The 21,653-nt window shown below is 38.6% G+C and overlaps 1 protein-coding gene across 2 annotated transcripts in view; it reads left to right on the top strand.

The window, feature by feature from the left end:
* The window catches only part of PRKN (parkin RBR E3 ubiquitin protein ligase), an 878,318-nt gene that overhangs the window by 167,596 nt on the left and 689,069 nt on the right, over window positions 1–21,653 (top strand). For both annotated transcript variants that reach the window (XM_060753692.2, XM_060753691.2), the window contains exon 2: window positions 9,742–9,905. In XM_060753692.2, coding sequence (XP_060609675.2) covers window positions 9,742–9,905 — 164 coding nt within the window. The remainder of the gene's footprint in view (window positions 1–9,741; window positions 9,906–21,653) is intronic.

Consider the following 21,653-nt stretch of genomic DNA (forward strand, 5'->3'; position numbering starts at 1 on the left):
ATAAAAAAGAATTCAATATCTTGAGGGCAACTGTTTCTGGCAAAATGGAGTTACTGTGTCCCAGCAATGTTTGTGTAATGCAAGCAGGATTTATTGTCCTGTTTTCCCATCCCCTTGTCAATTGCTAATAGGAAACATTGGACAAAGATTAATATTCTGCTGGGAGTGTTATATATTATGCAAATGTGGTCTTTTTTATTTTGCTAAAGTATTAAATCATTGAACAACAATTCTTTCAGGTTTGCTGGGCAGCAAAAAGAACATGCATTGTGGTTGTGAAAGCATTATTGAATTACATAGAAGACATAAGCGAATAAGTTGAAACTGTATAAAAGCATTGCTGATTGAAGCTGTGTGAAAGAAACTAATAAGGATCCAATGATTTTGTGGATGCCTTTTATTTCCAGTAATGGTGGACAAGCTTTTTGGTTCAGGGTCCACAGCTAATGCTCCAGGACTTTGTGAGAGTTGTACACCCAGAGATCAATGTGTCCCAAAGGAAAGGAGGGAGAACTATAATTTTGCTTAGGTTCTTTCCTCAACTATTGTTTCAGTCAAGTTCTTTTTTGTAACTATTATCATCAGAATTTGAAAGTATACTTTTATTGTTAGTCATTGGATGTTGAGTATCTCTCATTCGAAATGCCTGGGATCAAAAGTCTTTGGGGTTTTTTTAAAAAATTTTGGAATACCTGTATTTGCACATACATACATAATGAGACATCTTGGAGATGAGACTCAAGTCCAAATCTGAAAATCATTTTTGTTTCATACTCATCCTATACATACAGTCTGAATTTTATACATTTCCAAAATAATGTTGTGCATGAAATGAATGTTATCTATATTGATCTATTAGCATACGAAGGTTAGTTTATCTCTGCCACTGATGTGGATGATTTTGGATTTTGGGAGTATTTTGAATTTTGAATTGTAGAATTCCAGATAAGAGACGCTTTGAATCGCCTTCAGGGGAGATAAAGCAGGGTATAATAATAGTAATAATAATGTACTCCGTTCTCTCTCTTAATCATTACTGTTGCTTTTTGACTCCGGTTTCTTAGTTACTTGTCACAGTACTTACTGTGTTTTCATTACTATTTATTCCTTTTTTTAAAAAAAATCACTTGAGAGAGTTTGAAAATTTTCACCAAAATTCAGCATTCCAGGTAGATTAGGCCTCCCAAAGTAAGAAGTAAACATTATTTGATGCACACAGGAAAAATAGTAATTTTGTTCACTGTTGTATTAATTTACAAATGGAATACATCATTCCCTCAGCATTCCCTGTGTCACATTGCATTATTGTTACTTGCAATATGTTACTTATGTGTTCGGTTCATTGGTATTCCCATGTTGTGAGTAGTGTTGGAATTTATATTAGAATTGGTATTGGTATTTACTGTGTTTTCAATTATTATTTTTGTTATCAGTTTTTGAAATAATCCCAATTTACCACCAACTCCGAAGTGTGGATGGGATGGATGGCTCGATGTTTTTGCTATCTGCACCGAGATTCCCCTCGCCCCCACCCCGGTGCTGATTATGTAATATAAAGTATCCCATCCTGATAAGGCCCATTCTTAATGTTTATAGGCATTTCAGGATGAATCAATAGAATTAATTTATTTACTGTTTTACTACTAGTTAATAAATATAGATCGTTGACATCTCATATACAGGAAATTTTAGAGACTCAACTCTTTCTTTTCAGAACTACCACTGTTAATATTCACAATGAACCAAATCAAGATCTTGCAAATTTTTCATATCAGTATATTGATTTTTCTAAAACAAGGATGCATTTTATAAAAGCTTGAAGTGGTCCTTTTTAAAAAGCCTGGATTATTCATTAATGGCTATGGGGGCAATATGTAAAGGATGCTGACATTTATAGTGTTTTTTTCTTCTTGAAATAGCATCTCTATTTGGTAGTACATATTGTTTATTGTATACTGCTTTAAGCAAACAGGTCATGTCACATAATGTAACATGGCAAAAGTGTCCTTAGGCTATTTTGCAGGATGTTGGACTTTGCATTTAAATCACTTCTTGAGTCTATTCCTTAAAGGAATCCTATTATTTGGTTATAAGAAGGATAACAGACAAAGAAGTGGCATGTAAACTTTTTTAAAAATACATTGCCACAGGGCTGACAGTAGCAGGTCGAACTTTGAAAAGCTCACAAGGGACAACTATATTTGAAATGTGGAAAATCCTCAAGCTTTGCTCTAGGAGCCCTTCTTTAATGGTTCACAACAAAGTCAAGGGGGAAAATATCTCTTATGCTAACCTCTAGCAACAGATTTCTTTGGCGCCAACAATAAGAAATAGATTACTAGAAAGCTTACACTGTATCCTAATTTTCATTATCCAAAATCCTGAGGAACTTTACATAAATCAGAGCTGTTCTTCTGGATTTATTTAGACTTTGAGATCCATGCTAAAAAATCATTACATTTCATTCCTCAAATACTACCCTAACATATATTCCCTAACATTAAGATATTACTTTCCCAGTGAGCTAGGGAAAAGTTGTATTGCGTCCTTTTGAAGAATTCCACCCACAGTACTGTAAGAATCTGATACTTCTAAAAACAAAGATAGCCATGTTCCACATAAAGGGAAAAATATTAGGTTAGTGGCATCTGAAAACTAAGTCCTGTGAGAAAGCGTATTATGTTTAGCCTAGGGAAGAGAATGTTGATATGGTAGCCATCTTCAAATATTTGAAGAGCTATCATGTGGAAGATGGAGGGGAATTCTTTCTGCTGCTTCAGAGGATAAGCCTAGAATGGTTGTATTCAAAAGGAAATGTAGACTAAATATTAGAAATAATTTCCTGGTGGTAAGGATTGTTTGAAGCCCTCAGATGATAGTCATTTCTCTTTTGTCTGAAGTTCTTGAAATTACATGGGCTTATATCAGGGATTCTTTGGCTATGGATTTTCTCCATTGACATTGTTAATTTAGATATCCCTTAGTATACTTTCCAACTCTATAATGCCATATTTATATATCTAAAATTGATGTTTCATCTCTAATACAAGGAAGAATGTCTTTCTAATCTCAGATATGTAGTTCTCAAAAGCAGGGATGGACAAAATATGACCATGGAGACAAATGTGATCTTTCTAGATTGCCTTGGGAACTCCCCATACACAATAAAATAGCATTTTATGCACTGAAAATAACATATTTGCATGAATGGTGAGAAAAATAGATTGTGTTTCTGTTTGGAAAATTATGTTTTCCACAGAAGAAACTTATTTGTGGGCTAAAAATGCTGTTTTCTGCACAACATACCACACACATGCTCTCTGTTTTCAATACAATGAGTCCCAAACAGCTAACTTTTATTCCATTCCCACTTAACTTGCAAATTTTAATTGGTTTTCTCTCTCATTTTGTTTATGTCTATAAAGCATTCCTAAAATATTGCATTTTAATTCGGTGTAGAGTGCTACCAGTATGCAGATGATACCCAGCTACTCTTGCATCTCGAATCTGGGACAACCGCGATTCCTGAGAACTTTAAGCTGTGTTTGGAAGCAGTGATGAGTTGGCTGCAAGCGAGCAGACTAAAAGTGAATCCTGCAAAAACTGAGATACTATGGCCTGGCCAGCCACCAGAATTAATCCAGTCTCTGCCTGATTTTGATGGGGAAGTTCTGGTTCCGTCTGCCACTGTTAAAAGTCTTGGGGTTGTGTTGGACTCAATGTGATGATGGAGCCCCAGATCACTGCCATAAGTAAGCAGGCATTTTTGTTCATCTTTCACCAGGCAAGGAAATTGGCGTTCCACCTTTCGGTAGAAGCATTGGCAATGGTAATCCATGCAACAGTCACCACTAGGTTGGACTATTGCAATGCCTTATATGCCGGTCTTCCGAAGTCAACAACCCAGAAGATCCGGATGGTCCAAAATGTGGTGGTCAGGCTGCTAGCGGAATCATCTATAAGATCCCACATTACACCGATCCTGCAACAACTGCATTGGCTACCAATAGAACATCGGATCTCTTACAAGATACTGATCCTGACATTTAGAGCTCAAAATGGCCAAGGACCTTTATATCTTAGGGACCACCTCATTCCTTTTTTTCCATCAGTGGTTACCTTGATCCACCCAGTAAAATTTCCTATACATACTGGGCCCTAGGGAGGTACACCTGGAAGCTACAAGGCGTAGAGCTTTTTCGATCTATGCTCCAATTCTGTGGAACTCATTACCTCCATATGTTAGAGCAGGGGTCCACAAACTTTTTAAACAGAGGGCCAGGTCACAGTCCCTCAAACTGTTGGAGGGCCGGATTATAATTTGAAAAAACATGAATGAATTCCTGTGCACACTGCACATATCTTATTTGTAGTGCAAAAAACACTTTAAAACAATACAATAATTAAAATTAAGAACAATATTAACAAATATAAACTTAGTATTTCTATGGGACCTGTTTTTGGCTGATAAGATAGGATTGTTGTTGTTGTTGTTGTGTGCTTTCAAGTCGTTTCAGAGTTAGGTTTGCCCTGAGCGAGGGCCAAGTAAATGACCTTGGAGGGCCGTATCCGGCCCCCGGGCCTTAGTTTGAGGACCCCTGTGTTAGAGCAATGTCGGAGTTGCAACCTTTTGTTAAAGCGCTCAAGACTTGGCTGTTTGGTTTTGCATTTAAGTAATCAGATCTAACTTGCCATATAGTCACTGTTGAATGTTTTTATGTTTTTATATTGTGAAATGCTGTTTTAAATTTTAGGTCACTTGGAGCACCTTGGTGGAGAGCGACTAATTAAGGAATAAAGTGAAGTGAAGAAGTGAAGTATAATGCCACTAGAACTGGGAATTTATTTCACCTCTTCTTTTTGACACAACCATCTATGATGCCACTACAGAATATGTGGTTTCCCAGTCATTAATAACAAGGCTTCAGGTGCACAGATGTGTTTGTGTGTTTTCCTGGAGGAAGGAAAGATGCTCAGTTCTTATAGAAGCACTGAAAGCAGGTGATAGGATCCTGGCACATACGGATATTCTTATTCCTTTATTGTAATACTGGAACTTAAGGGGGGCTATAAATAAGAATAAATAATTACTTTTTGTATTAAAAGGATATTTTAGACATTTCTGCACCATCCTTGTCATCAATCTAGCTTTCTGCATTGTAAGGGATCAGATTTTCATGAGAAATTTGGGGCACAGCACAGAGTAGCAGTAAACCTCAAAGCTATTTGGGGAAAATAAATTATGGTTTGTTTAGTCAAAAGAAGTAGCTCTTCCCTTCTTGTTTCTATTGAATAATCACTAGTTTTGGGTTCTAAATTATACTATTTCTTGTGTGTTGTCTATGGGCACATCTACATAATAGAATTCTTGCACTTTCACTACCTTGGCTCAATGCTATGGAATTCTGGGTGCTGTAATTTTACAAGGGCTTTTGCCTTCTTTGGTGCTTCATCAGATTGCATTAATTCTACAATGTAGAGCCACCCTTAATGTACCATTCCTTTGGGTTGCCTATGTGTACAATTTTGCATTGCACTAACACTGCAGCCTTGTGGTTATTGTGTCTTCATTTTGTTGATGATCACCAGCAATGTGTCTTCTTCACTGAAGGTTGTATGGGATGGGAACCTGACAAGTCTCCCAATTTTTCCATTTGAAGGGGAAATACTTCATGGTCAGTACCAGCTGATGTCTCCTATAAAACTGGACAGTTAATCTGACATAGGAGTTAGTCTGGATTTTAAATGATCTGTGCAGATGCTGAATTGTATTTCCAAAACACATTCCGCATCTTAAATGATACTTTTACCTTGGACCGACCACTTAATCACATTTACTAAATTCCACTGAGTGTTACACTTAAAATCCAGGAAGCCACTCTTGTCATCACATTAGTTTGATTTCAAGTGTAGGATACAGCATTGTTAATATTTTAAGTGTGGGGGCAAGCAGTCTTAAAATGTTTCATGAGATGATGGAGATGTTTTGAAATCATCTGGTTGTTTGCCCATTTCTGTATTGTGATGACATTAGTTGCTCCCAGGTTTACAATGAAATGTTTCCTCAATTTGTGGGAGGAGCCAAAAGTACCCTTATTAGGAAATGCATTACCTTTTGCTCACTGAATTTTTACTTTGCTTGAACAATTTCTTTTTAAAAAGTAGCATTTCTGGGTCCTTTCTTTCCCTTTCCTTCCACAATATGTATGTGCCTTGTGTTGCATGGGAAAGCTAAGAGAGAAGGATTATTATTATGATTATTATGATTATTATTATTTGAAACACAACAAGATGAGTCCACAGCAAACAAGATCACTCTGTTGGCTTTTGTATTGGTTCGTGCGTCAGACACTTCCCAAGTGTCTAGGACTGTGTGATGTATGGGCAAATAATACATGCAGATCCCAGTAAGGTGGCCTTTTGCAGCTGGCAGATGGTAATCTTGTCAGCGACGATCATGTTTCAGTGCAGACCAAGGTCTGTAGGCACTGCACCCAGTGTGTCCCATCACCACTGGGACCATCTTTACTGGCTTGTGCCAGAGTCTTTGCAATTCGATCTTTAAATCCTCATATCGTGTCAGCTTTTCCAGTTGTTTCTCTTCAATCCTGTTGTCACTTGGGATTGCAACATCAACAATCCATGCTTCGTTTTTTAACATGATCATGAGGTCAGGAGTATTATGCTCCAAAACTCTGTCAGTCTTAATTCGGAAGTCCCAGAGTAGTTTGACGTGTTCATTTTCTGAAACCTTTTCAGGCTTTTGATCCCACCAGTTCTTTGTCGCAGGCAAATGGTATTTGTTACACAAGTTCCAATGAATCATCTGAGCAACAGTGTTATGCCTCTGCTTGTAGTCTATCTGCACAATCTTGCAGCAGCTGAGGACATGATCTAGTGTTTCATATTGTTACTATTATTGTTATTGTTATTATTATTATTATTATTATTATTATTATTCTGACACAAAAGCACAGTATGTCACAGCAAACGAGCTCTATATGCTGGATTTCGTATCAAAATATCACAAGTTGAACACTTCCCAAGCGTCTAGGACTGTGTGATGTATTTTCAAATGATGCGCGCAGATCCAAGTAAGGTGGCCTTTTGCAGTTGACAGATCATGATTTTGTGGGTGTTTATTGTTTCCAAATGCCAGCTGAGATCTTTTGGCACAGCACCAAGTGCGCCAAATACCACTGGGACCACCTGTACTGGTTTATGCCAGGGCCTTTGCAGTTTGATTTTGAGGTCCTGATAACAGCTGAGATTTTCCTGTTATTTTTCCTCAATGCGGCTGTCACCTGGCATGACGACATCAATAACTCAAACTTTTTTCTTTTCCACAGTCATGATGTCTGGTGTATTGTGTTCCAAAACTTTGTCAGTCTGGATTTGAAAGTCCCACAGTATTTTTGCATGTTCATTTTCCACGACCTTTGCGAGTTTATGATCCCACCAATTCTTTACTGCTGGCAGGTGGTACTTGAGACATAAGTTGCAGTGAGTAATCTGGGTCACAGAGTTGTGCCTTTGTTTGTAGTCCGTCTGTGTGATTTTCTTGCAACAACTGAGGATATGGTCCATGGTTTCATCAGCTTCCTTGCACAGTCTGCATTTTGGGTCATCCGCTGATTTTTCGATCCTGGCCTTAATTGCATTTGTTGTTGTTGTTGTTGTTGTTGTTATGCCATGTCTCCATGCTGTGCAGTCCTGGAATTATAATTTCCTAAGGTCCATACCCTTCCCTTGGTTCATTTACACTATGGAATGAATGCACTTGGACCCCACTTTAAATACCACAGCTCCATACTATGCTGTCCTGGGAGTTATAGTTTCCCAAGGTCCATATCCTTCTCTGGTTGCATTTGCACTGGAGAATAAATACAGTTGAGATCCATTTAAAATTCCGTTGTTGTTGTTGTTGTTGTTGTTGTTGTTGTTATTGTTATGCCATGTCTCCATGCTGTGAAGTCCTTGGAGTCATAGTTTTCCAAGGTCCATACCCTTCTCTTGGTGCATTGAATGAAATGAAGAAAGGAAAGAAGGAAGGAAGGGGTTTATTTTTATTTTGGACACAAATGAATGACCTTGAGTTTATAAATGAGGCATTCAGAATTAAGGGTGTAAACCTTTGCTTATTTCATTCCTTCAACGAATATTGAAGAATTTTAGACATCTTTTCATCACTGTGTAAGTAAAGTTTTGGAATATGGCCAGCATATGTCAAAATTCTTCTTGCTCAGTGAACAGAAAATATCTGAACGTTTTGCATATTTTGTTCATTTTTACATTTTTCCCAGAAGGTAATTGGATATAACCATTACTTTTGGCACATTATGCAAAATGCATTGATTTCTACATAAAACATTGTGGTTTTATTGCACAAGCATCTTTCATTTTTTAAAAGGCCCACAGTGTGACAAATCTCACAAAAATTAACCATTTTGGAGCCAGGTCAAATCAAGACACTTTTATTTTCTCATCAAGAATGAGGAAATGTAGGAATATTCCTTTTATCCATGTTCCAAATATTCTTTCTGGTAATAGGTTGTAGGTTCAATATCAATATATAAGTATTTTATGAGAGATGTGAAAAGGGCAGAGGAGAGCTTTTGAGGTTTTCCCACTTTGTTTCAGTGCCTTTGTGGGACTACCATCAGTGACATCTGTAAACTTAAAAACAGTACAACATGCTTATGTATGTTATGCAAATTTACCATATGAATGGCAGTAGTTTATACCTTATTTGCCAGACGCTGGTGTGTGTTCTGTCCAATTGCTGAAACTCTGAGTTTAACAGTAATTTTTGGCACCACATGAGTATGTTAGCAGGAGTTATGTACTACAGTTATTTAACTGAACCCTGAGAAAGATTACACTGCTTTAGAAAAGACTTAAAACTACAGGCAGCATATAATTTCCCCTCCATCATTATTTTCAAGACAATTGTCTCCTCCCTGGGAGGCCAGCATGTATGAATTGGTATTACTGTGGGTTTAAAAAAACAAACAAAAACCTTTCCTTTCATTTCCTTTTATAACCCTCAAAAAGCTGCTTTAGCACACAATCTAGCAAGCATCTTTGTGTTTTTGTTATTGTTTGATAGTATGTGTTTGTGTGGAGAGCATATGGTTGCGGAGTATGCATTTAAATTTCTCAAGCACAAAAATAATATGAAATTAGTGATAATTCTGCATTTTGTAAATAAGATCTGCTCCATTCTGTATTGGAAGTATAATTTAGAATGATCTAGTAGGCATATTTCTGTCTTTGTTCTTGTTTGTTACTCTGTATTTGTGTGGGTTAGGAGAGAATAAGATTGCGGAGTATGCATTTAAATTCGTCAGGCACAAAAATACTCTGAAATCAGTGCTCTTTCTGCATATTGGGAATAAAATCTGCTCCTTTATTTTATAGAGGAGGTATCATTTCAGATGATGCCTGAAGCATCATGCTATATAATTAGCTGCGTGAGCTAAAAAAAAAATTGGGAATTCATACCTGGAATTGCGTTTTGGTATAATAAATTGTGATGTGTATGTTAGGCATCTTATTGTTTTTAAAATTACAAATAAAATCACAAATACTAAGATGATACATTACCATTGTGCCTGTTGTCCATTCTTTAGAAAAATGCAGTGTCTTGTGCAGTTCTTAGGTGTATCAGATTTAAATATATATATAATCATGGTTTAAAATGTCTGACTCTCTGTCTGTCTGTCTCTTGTTCTTGGCCAGTGTTTGTCAGGTTCAACTCTAGCCATGGTTTCCCAGTGGAGATTGATTCAGACACCAGCATCTTCCAGCTCAAGGAGGCAGTTGCTAAGCGACAAGGAGTTCCAGCTGACCAGTTGCGAGTGATTTTTGCAGGGAAGGAGCTCAGGAATGACTTGACAGTACAGGTAAGTCTCCCTTGGTAGTTTTGTTTCTGGGATGCTGCCCGCTTAACTGCCTCTGCCTTGAACGCTGCCAATCTGACATTCACGCCTGAGATCTAATAGAATAAATAGTGCCTGGGGATTCCTTGAACTTTACTCCACACTGCTTCATTAATTCTGACCTTCTTAATTATGCATTAAAACAGCAAGCTGAAAGGATGGGGAGGAAGAAAGACTACGCTGAAGGGGAGGGGAGGGGGACCGAGCAGGAGAGAGAGCAAGAGCGCAGTGCTTAGTGAATAAATGTTTACGGACTACAGGAGCAAGCTATGCACATTTTCTGTATCTGTTCAATTTCTACATTACTTATTCCATTTGAATCTTAATGAAGAAGGATGTGAATAAATTGTTCTAAATCAGGCTGCTCAGTCATCACGTTGTGTTGAATTTGTAACCCAATTCTGACCCCTGGAGGATAGTTGTAAGGCTGCTCTAGCTGCTGGGTGAAAGCGTTTGCGTAAAGTGCATGTGCCGATGAAATACGGTGTTTGAAGGCCCAGTCCTCGAAGCCACAGAGGTTTCCCCAGAGGCAATGGCACAACAATAAACCTGGCATTTTGAGAAACAAGTCTATGGAGGATGGGAAACAGGAGAGCTGCAGAGTTCATTGTAGCTGAATTTCATCTGGCTATGATTAGTTAGCAGTTGTGCTGACATGAAAATGAAGAAGGAGGCAGGTTTTGACATGGCTCTTTCCACCAATCCAATCTGCAAGGTGGGGATAATGTCAGTGACCTGATTTTTGGGGCAGTGACATTTATATCATGGCTGGGGGAAGCTCCAGCTGCTGTCAGACTGTGTGCCTCACCAGCCCTCTAGGTAGGATTAGTAATCACAAGGAGTGCTGGGAGATGTGATACAAGAACATCCGAGAGACTACAGGTTTCCCATTGCACTGTATGTGAGTGCTGTGCATTATAACCCTGCAGAGAAAACCAGATGGTCAAAACATATGTAGAATCGATAGAATCTTTTAAAAAACCAATTAGAGTTCCCGTCTGTGTTGGCGCCTCCATTGTTACAGCATGTGTGATGCTTTGTTCAGTTGGAAGCATCCTTTGATATTAGCAAAAGAAGACATGTAAAGATTTGGAAATTTCTATACACCTGGGAATTTGCAGGCAGGGTGGGGTGCATTCTTGTATAATTATCAACACTGCTGTGTTATTATTATTCCACTGTCAGAGCTAGGGATGGAAATAATATCCAGTCAGCAACCCTACTAGGGATGAATAATAGACTAGTAAGAATTTTGTGATTTTTTTCTCCTGGTTTCCAGTATCCATAAGCATTGCACAGGAATTACTTTTTAGAAAAAGGCCCACATTTTCATGAGGGAAATACTGTTTTCTGAACATTAAATTATTTTCTTATGTAGAAAACATGATTTCTGGCACAGAAAACAGTTTTTTGCACACAAAAATACATGTTTTTCTCCATAGTATAATTTGAGCAAGAGACCACAAGACATTAAAATTTCGGGAGTACATTGCAATAGGATATTTCTTTTGTTCGTGCACCAGTGAGAAAATAACTTTTACTATTCACGTCAGGGTGAAATAGTGGAAGATTGACATCCCTTATCAGATTATGTTGTAGTTTACGAAGTTCTATAAGGAAAACTATGTTTGCCCTTCACCTAAATATAAATTATGAATGTGATGGTGGTGAACATAAGAAAATGAGGAAGGCTATGGACAGAGGAGTTAAAGAGATGAGGATAGCAAGAAGTAATGTTGAGCAAATGTGTTTCAATGTGTATGTTATGCATGTGTTTGGATCTAGAGCTTGGAGTGCATGAAGTGCCTAAGGCTGATGAAGAAGAGAGTTTTGAGGCTGAATTTGGTAGGTAGACGGAGGATGCATAATTAATGCAGTTTGACATCCCTTTAACTGTCATGGTTCAATGCTATGGAATCCTGAAAGTTGTAGTTTTACAAGGTTTTTGGCCTTTTCTGTAAGGGTGCTAGTGCTTCACCAAACTACAAGTCCTTTAGCACTGAGCCATGGCAATTAAAGTGGGGTCAAACTGCATTCATTCTGCTGTGTAGATGCACTCTGAGAAGGGGATTCCACCATCTGTACACACAACTACACACAATTCTGCAATCACCCAGGTAACATTTTTCCTTTCACATGCAAACTCTTTCTGTTTTGTAACCAGCACAAGTTAATTGGCACTCCTGTTTACAACTTGAAGAGGAGGGATGACTGACATTGCTGTGCATTGAATGGATGCTGTGACCAGTTGCAGAGAGAAGTGCTTCTTTATTGACATCCTATCACTTCCTCCTAGCCTGATATGATGTTTATCGCTTTGTAAAATGCTTTAGGGAATTTGGCCACACAGAAGAAACGATAGAAATGCAAATTGTTCTTGTGGTTTTCCAGTGTATCTCCCGCTGCTGAGGAAAACATTCCTCCCCTAGCTTTTATGTGACTTCCTTAAAATACAAGTGAACAAACAAACATAAAAACCCCAGGATGATATGGGGGGCCTTCTGTGCTGCCATGTCTCTTATAAAAGTATATTGTGTATAAAACACAACCGTTTTGAAAGAAATTATATGGCAAGGCTTTTTTGGTACCAAATCCTAGGCTTGCAGGGTGGCATTATTCTTTCAGAACTTTCCTACACCTGTTTCTTTTGCTGCCTCTTTTGACATCAAAGTGTTGCAATTGTTGTGTAATTACACTGAGCTGCTTCTGGGCAAAATGTAAACTGTTACGCAAATGTACTCAAAATAGAGAAATACCAGCTTCTTTTGGCATGAAATAGCAAGCCAGAGTGGAAAGCTTATCCGTTTTTCATAGCTGTGAGTAAGGTAGCTCAGTGTGTGTGCTTCCTTGTGTTATTTGTGATTTTCTCTTGAATTTATGAGCTTTTTACTTGATCGACAACATGCTGCACATACTCAGTAATAATTCTTTGCAGTAAAAACTAGTCCTGCCTGCCTACACACCTGTTGAAGGAATAAAATTCCCAGCTATTTCAGCTGCTGCCCTTGCTGACTTCAGCAGTGAAACTTTTGTGCTTATTTTATAGCAGCTAAGGTCACAGATCAGAGGAGAGGGTGACTCCAGCCTTCATAGCATCAAACTTTATTGTGCTGTCTCGGAAAGAAGTGGGGTAGAAAGTCACAATGTTTTTGTATAGATACGATTATAGTATTCTGTGCAAGGTATTTGTAACTTCGGGGGGGGGGGGGAGGGCTGTTGTTCTGTTTAGCTACCATATAGACTTTTCCCACAATCAAAGGTTGCAACACTGAAAAGAACCCAAATAGGAAAAGGACTTAGGGTTTGCAGCAAAACTTGACTCAACATGGAAGATAGAGAGGCAAGGATAAGAACGCAAAAAAATATTTTTTCTCAGATAAGCAGTGGATCATTACCATACTTTGGGATTGTATCTCCTCTAATTATTCTCAGCACAAAGACCAGCCAATATCAGGGTAATGGGCTCTTATAGGGGTCAATCCTAGATCTACATATCCCAATGCTGCTGCCATAAAGCACTCTATTTATAGACCAGTTAAGTATAAAATGTTTTCAAGGTAAGGCTTGATATGTTCCATTTATGGCCTGCTGCTACATAGACAATATTCTGAGCCAAGGTAGAGAGAAGCATCTATACCTCCTCCTTTTTAGCCATTGGTTGAGCAGTGTTCTCCCCATTCAGCATCTGTTCTTCTAAGATAGACTGTTTTTCTTGCATCTTATCCTATGTTCAGAGGAAGGCATACATGTCTTATACTTGAATTTACTAATGTGCATGTTGTGAACACTTATGCCATTGTGTGCCCGTCGGGATTTTTTTTGTCGTGTCAGAGAAACTGCAAGTTGCTTCTGGTGTGAGAGAATTGACGGTCTGCAAGGACATTGCCCAGGGGGCGCCCAGATGTTTTGATGTTTTATCATCCTTGTGGGAGGCTTCTCTCTTGTCCCCACATGAGGTGCTGGAGATGATGGAGCTCATCTGCACTCTCCCCAGATTCAAACCTGCAACCTGTTGCTTTTCAGTCCTGAGGGCACAGGGATTTAACCCACTGTACCACCGGGGGCTCCTAACCTGTTGGGATAAGTGTGGTCCTCTAAATATTCTTTGCCTGCATCTCCCAGTAGCCATAGGCAGCATCTGGTGCCTTTATTATTTATTTATTTGCCATACTTGTACCCCGCCCTTCTCTACCCTGACAGGAGAACTCAAGGTGGCTTATATATCGAATATTTGATTTTAACTATGTTTTAACTTCTGAATTGTATGTTTTATATGTTGTAAGCCACCTTGGGTATACTTGCAGAGAAAGGTGGGGTAAAATATCTTTAATAAATAAAATAAATAATAATGCATTGTTTGATGAATCACAGGTTTCTTGACCTAAAGTATACTCATACTTAACAATCACTGCTGGATCATCAGTATCTTGTCCCTTTGGATGGTTGGCTGATGTTTTCCTCAGAATTCCTAATAATATGTTTTCCTAATACTATATTCCTAATACTATGGGTTTGGAGATCTGGGGAGAGGTTGAAGATCTGGCCTTTCAGGAAAATAACATTATTTTCTGAAGATCTCTGTATATAATATATTTTCTCCAACCATCCTGAGCCAGTTTGATAAGCTTTTGTTCTCCACTATTTGGGGTGCTTGAGGTGAAGCAGGGCAGCAGCAGCCATTTTTAATAGGGGCTAACTGTATTCACCAGTATGACACCCTACTCAATATTGCTACTAAATTCCACTTTGGCTGAAAAAACTGAGGAAGGAAGGAGGACTGCTTTTCTTTCCCATGAGTGCCATTTATCCTGCACAGCTATGGGCACTTAAAACAGCAATTTCACCCATAATGTCACCTCACACATCAATTGTAATTTCTGTGTGTCTTAAATTTCAAGTGTGCCTCTAGGATTTGCCTTTGATTTAAATGTAGCAATATTTCTAGTATTGGCCCCGAAACCTGCCCTTGACCATATATACTCATTAATAAATCAATCTCATGAGATTGATTTATTCATGAGTGTATATGGTAAATATATGTATTGAAATCTTAACATGGATTAATGGCATCATATTTTCTTTTTTTGTAATCCTTATGTTGATGTTTAATGTTTCCACAGAGATATGTGTTGTTTGTTTCTTCAAAGCATTCTTTTCTTTGAGATTGCCTATGAGGAAAATAAATGGGACCTGACAAATTGCAAAACTTTTTTTGGACTATGGTACAGAGAGAAGTGGTTTACTGTTGTGTGGCTTCAACTGGACTCTGACATATGGTGACTGAGAGTTTTCTTGATAAGATTTATTCAGGATGTTTACCCAGTGGGTTTCCATTTTATTTATTTTGTTGACTTTCATAACTAAGCAGGATTTAAACCCTGAACTCCAGAGTTTTTCCAAACGTCAACTTCTTCACCAAGGTGGTTCCCTGCATTCTTTCTAGAGTTGTGTGTGGAACTGTTTTCCTTTGTTCCATCCATTCTTTTGCTACTTTCATTACTTTTGGGAGCATGTAACGGGAAGGCCCCTCCCGGTATGAAAATCAGCTTGACACAAAAGCAAATGGGAGCCAATCCTGCCTCCTCAACTGTCCCATGCCTCCTTACCTTGGAAAGAGAGTGTGTGTGGCATGCAGGTCCAAAATGCATGTGCGCCTGCCAGCAGCCAAGCGACTTCTCTAGAGAAAGAAAGTCAGAACTTGCCTTCTTGCCTTGGAAAGAGTTTGTGTGGTGTGCAGGCCCAGTGCATTCACCTGCCTGCAGCCGAGCGCCTCCTCAGCTTCCCTGAGTCCCCCCTCGAGGGTGGAGAAGGATGGGGTAAAAATGTTGGAAATAAATAGAGCAAGAAAATCAGAACTTGCCTCCTTGCCTTGGAAAGCAAGTGTGTGTGTGTGGCATGCAGGCCCAGTGCACACACCTGTCTGCAGCCAAGCACCTCCTCTAGAACAGTATTTCTCAACCTGGGGGTCAGGAGCCCAGAAAGGGGGGGGGTCGCGAGGAGTTTTCAGAAGGGTTGTCAAAGAATATCAGAAAACATATATTTCTGATGGTCTTAGGCACCCCTTTGGCATAGAAGGCTGAAGATCTCTCTGCCTGTCCTTCTCTTTCTCTTTGGAAACAGATGGTGAATCCTCCCACCAAATGCCCTCCTCTGCTGTGATTGCCCGGCCTCTCAGCCAAGGGGAGAACTGTTTCTGAGACTCCAAGCGGGGAGGAGAGAGCAGCCTAATGCACATGTGCAGGCAAGGGAGAGCGTGTATGGCTGGAGGGAGACTTGTGCTAGCAATCAAAGAGTATTCTGAACTCCACCAGTGATGAAATTGAACCAAACTTGGCACACAGAACTCCCATCACCCTTCAAGGCAGGGCAGTTTTGTGTGGGAAGTTTGGCCCAATTCTGTCGTTGGTGGGGTAACTTCAGAATGCTCTTTGATTGTAGGAGAACTATAAATCCCAGCAACTACAACTTCCAAATGTCAAAGCCTATTTTCCCCAAATTCCACCAGTGTTCACATTTGGGCATATTGAGTATTTGTGCCAAGTTTGGTCCAGATCTAGCATTGTTTGAGTCCTCTCTGGATGTAGGTGAACTACAACTCTAAAACTCAAGGTCAATGCCCACCAAACCCTTCCAGTTGGTCATGGGAGTTCTGTGTGCCAAGTTTGGTTCAATTCCATCATTGGTGGAGTTCAGAATGCTCTTTGATTGTAGGTGAACTATAAATTGGTCCTACAGTTGAGCGCCTCTCCTCTAGAGTAAAACAGCTTAAATGTCTAAAATGATAAGAAGGGAAGCCTGGAACCCCCCCCCCCCCCATAATGGGCCAATAGAAAATGGATCTTCTGGCACTCCAGAGCAAAAACAGATATCTGCCCTCCAAATTACAGGAGGCTCCCAAAAAATGGATCGGGGCCTCCACCAAAAGCTGAGACACAAAAAGGGTCAAGGTTTACCCCAATGCACAAGCCTAATTCTTTCCAGAAACAGCTATTGAATTTGTTACAATAAAACATAGATACACTATTGACAGTAAGATGTTAAGTTAAAGGGAATGGGTTTTTTTTGTCATTTAAAAAGTAGGAATGATTAGACAACATCCAATTATTTCCGAGGAGCATATCAAAAGAATAAAAGATTTGGTAGATTCACCAGAATCATTATCAGTCACAAAATGTTTCTCTCTAATTTAATGCCCCTCAGGAAGGAATTCATGCAAAATGCATCATATAGCTCCCTGTGAGCAGCAGCACAAAATTAGCTATTGCAGTCTGCTCAAATAAAACTGTTTGCATTCCTGCAGCTTTCTGGTGTAAACTGCTTATTAAAAATAAGCACTATTCTGGCATTAACATTAAGCACGGCTAGAACAAGACAGTTTCTTCTTAACCAGGATTTGAAACTTGGCTAAAGAGCTGGTTTTAAATTATGGGTAGTATAGTCTTTCAAATGTCATTGCGTTGCAGCTCCCAGTATTCCTTGCCATTAGCTATGCTGACTAGAAGCTGCACCCCAGCAATATCTGGTGGGCCATCCTTGATTCAGCTTTGCTCCCAATCCCTGTTCAAAGGGAACCCTGGGTAACTTTAACTTCATTTGTCATTAAGTGCTGATGATAAGAATTAACTAGAGTTGAAAAGGAAGGGGAAATTAAGACTTGGGGGAAAGAGGTGTGTGATTTTACCAACTACTCTCAGTTCCATTTCCTTGGCTAAGAAACTAATTAACTTTAGACCTTTTTGTGGTTTTAGTTGTGTCTATTTTTAAACACGAATGAGTCACCTAGACTTCAAGTTCTGGGAGAAAGATGAACTAGAAATTAAGGGCAAAAGGGGAAGTAAAAAAGGAAGGATTTTTTTTAAAAAAATGGGCCAGTATAACACATAAAGAGGTTAAATATTTCAATTAATGTAGAGCATTATGTTTCTAAACACTATTTGAAATACCTTCTCTTTTAAAAAGTTTATACAACTGCTGTGGGAGAAAGGTGATGATTTTACATTATGATCAACATAATATGGTCATTGTTGAACAGAACCCCCTGGCATTCGTACACTAACATTGTGGACAGCTGGGTTTTTAATCATGGAGTTGGAAGAGACCACTGGGGCCATCTAGACCAACCCCTTGCTCTGCTTTGTTTCTACCCATTGTGTTTAGAGCACAGTGTGAAGTAATTAGATGCTTCCCACAATGTAAGTGCTACTTGTGCTAAAAGCAATCTGAATTAGTGTGTGGTGTGTTCAATTTGCCCTCTCTTCTTCCCCACTTTAAGAATGGCATTGGTGTGCCCAGAATATGCCAGATTCCACACCAGTAAAATACAATTGGTACATTTCTAAGATACAGATCATTTTGCACAGCCATACTCTTGATTTGACAAAGGCTCTTTACTGTATTGAGCTTGAGGGCATCAGGAGAGCTAGTGAAGAAATTTTAAGCTACAGCCCAATTATCTGTATACATTTTTAGAATATTGATTGCATTTCTATAGCCTTTTTTGATTGCTGATGTTTTTGGAGGATAGATTTCATCTGTCCCAGCTAGCATGATCAGAATGTAATAGGAATAGAATGTAGTAATTGAGTGTTTAGTTGTTGTACTATATGTTTATATATTTTATTTAATAGTATTTTACATTGTTTTCATTTTATGTTTCGTTTTTAGGCATTTTGTGCCATGTGTAAGCCACCCTGTGACCCTTTGGGGAGATGGTTGCGGGATCCAAGAATAAAGTTGTTGGTATTGTTGTTGTTGTTGTTGTTATTATTATTATTATTGATACTCATATTTACTTGAATATTATGTGCCATCAAATCTAATGTGTACCCAATTTCCAAAAAATATTTGCTGGTGAATGTAAAGCGCAGCAGCAAAAGCTACACTTTTTATAATATGCATATTACAGTTGCTACTTGCTTGGAATTCCTTGTTTAAAAACAATTGTGTTGGAACACCAACATTTTCAGCAATGGGAAAAAACCTCGGGGTGAATCTCTTTTGTAAAACTAATCAACTTTAACTTCCTTGGCTTAATGCTATGAGGTCATGGGGCTGTAATTTTACAAAGCTTTGAGCCATTTCTGCCAAAGAGTGTCTCATCAAACTACAAGTCCCAGGATTACATAGCATTGAGCTATGACAATTAAAATACAGATGGCATCCCCCAAATAGAAACTCCAGGTGCTCCTGAAGCAGCTTCCCTTATTGCTTTGGTTCAGCACTAAGATTACCCTATTTCGAGAATTTAATGCATACCCTGATTTTGGCAAGGTAATTTAGCCCAAAAAGCTGAGCGTTAGATTTGAGTAAATACAATATATCACTGATGGTTTGACTTGTACTAGATATATCATGAAGTGGTTAGACTTTGAAGAAGACTACATTGTCAGGGGAAAGGATTAATAATAGTCACATCTTTCTTGAGAATTCTTTGTCATAGGAAGACAAATCCGACTTACTAGTAGGGTCATCATTTGAACTGGATTATATGGCAGTATAGACTCAGATAATCCAATTCATAGCAGATAATGTGGATTATCTGCTTTGATAATCTGGGTTATATGGCAGTGTAGAAGAGGCCTCCATATTGTGACTTCCTTAAATGCATCCGTTATGTTGCTGTTGTTTATTCGTTTAGTTGCTTCTGACTCTTTGTGACCTCATGGACCAGCCCATGCTAGCGCTGTTTCCCTTTCTTTTCCCTATTGCTTTCTTTGTTGCCAAGCATTATTGTCTTTCTATTGAGTTATACTGTATCTTCTCATATGTTCAAAGAATGACAGTCTCGGTTTCTAGAGAAAGTTCGATCCTGATTTGCTTTAGGATACATTTATTTGTCTTTTTAGTAAGCCACAGCTCCATGTCTCAAATGTGCTGATTCTCTTCCTATTTGCTTTCTTCCCTGTCCAGCTGTCACAACCATACATAGAAATTTGAAATGTTATGACGTGGACAACCTTCACTTTAGTATTCAATGATATATCTTTCTATTTAAGAATCTTGTTGACTATAGTTCCTTCATATCTGCCCTTCCAAGTCTTCTGATTTCTTGACTGCAGTCTCAGCTATGTTCCTATGTTCACCATGTCTAAAACTGTGTGGACAAATTTCCCTTTCCATTGCTGCGGCACAGAGAGAAAGCCATTATATCCCATGGGTTTAGAGATCTGTGGGGGTAAGTGGATTTAAACACTGCTCAAATATTTGTATTGTTGTACTTTCAAGTTGTTTTTGACTTATAGAAACCCTAAGCCAAACTCATCACAAATTTTTTGGCAAGATTTGTTTAGATGTTGTGTGTCATTCGGTATCTCTGAGGCTGAGGAAATAGGACTTGCTCAGGATAACCCAGTAAGTTTTCATGCCAAGTGTGTCTTTGAACCCTATACTCCCAGAATCCTAGTCCAACTATATCTGCTCTATTTACATATTTATCTTTTGTAATTTTCCTCTGAATTCTCACAACACTTTGACCCTTGAAGAGTGAACTACCAAGATTTTGGTATTAAAGGCTAGAGATGGCTTGAATTAATTCACCTTCATCTTGGTTTTAATGAAAGAAGTGATATTAAAACATTCTGACTGAATCCATGTGTGGTAACTCAATTGTAACATTATAGTGAGGAAACAAGAGGATTTAAAGCAATAGGAGGCAGTATGAGGGTTTGCTTTGAGATGAAATTAACATAATTACATAGAAAGTTATTTAGTTTATTGTGCTTGATGTGTGGGTTGTTAATATACTCAGAATAAACCTCTGAAATATATTTTTTTCACATTGGATTTTAATTGTTATATAAAAAAGGGGGCAACTTTCCACTGTTTATCAATCCTGACAGCAATTAACAACAACCGTTATCAAGTCAACTTTGGCTTATGGCAACTCTGTGAATGAGAGACCTCCAAGTTACATTGTCATCAACTGCCTTACTTCGGTCTTGCAGATCCAGGGCCATGCCTTCCTTGATTCCATGTACTCATCTGGAATGCAATCTTCCTCTTTTCCTATTGTCCTCAGTTTTACCAAGCATTTCTAGTAAGTCATATCTTTTCATGATTTTTCCAAAATACCATTGTCTCAGTATAGTCATCTTGGCTTCTAGGGAAACTTCAGGCTTGATTTGCTCTAGGACCAATTTATTTGTGTTTTTGGCAGTCCTGCTTCTTATCATGCTGATAAAATATTATAAACCAACAGCGAAAGAACTACTTACATGGAAGACAATGGAAAGACCCAGAGGAATTTATAGCTCTTTTTCTTTTGAAAAGAGGACTCCATCCCCAAGTTACACAAACTGTTTTTGAAATATATCTCTCTCAAAGGAGATTTGACAGGAGGCCTAATGAACTGCCCTTTGAGAAACACACAGCCCAAGCTCTCTCGAGCACAAGAAACTAAATGGTCTTCTCTTTTAGATCCAGGCTTATGAATCCTCCAGTCAAATTATGGCTTTACTTCAGTGCAAAAGACTGGAGGTGTCCAGGGGGAAATCCATAGCTCCTTTCTTAGTTACACATTCATCTCTGTGTCAGCAGCTCTTTCTTTGAAAACAGCCGGAGAACTCAGTTCAGTCAGTGTGTTGACCAGTTCCACAAACCAAACAGCATGAGAAAATCATACTGCCAATGTGAACACTTATTTTTTTCTATTCTTTAAAATGAGCTCTTTATGAGCTCAGGATTTCTTGCTTGCTCAGTCATCCCTCACACCAA

The sequence above is a fragment of the Anolis sagrei genome, chromosome 1, assembly GCF_037176765.1.
Source record: "Anolis sagrei isolate rAnoSag1 chromosome 1, rAnoSag1.mat, whole genome shotgun sequence".
NCBI classification, from domain to species: Eukaryota; Metazoa; Chordata; class Lepidosauria; order Squamata; family Dactyloidae; genus Anolis; species Anolis sagrei.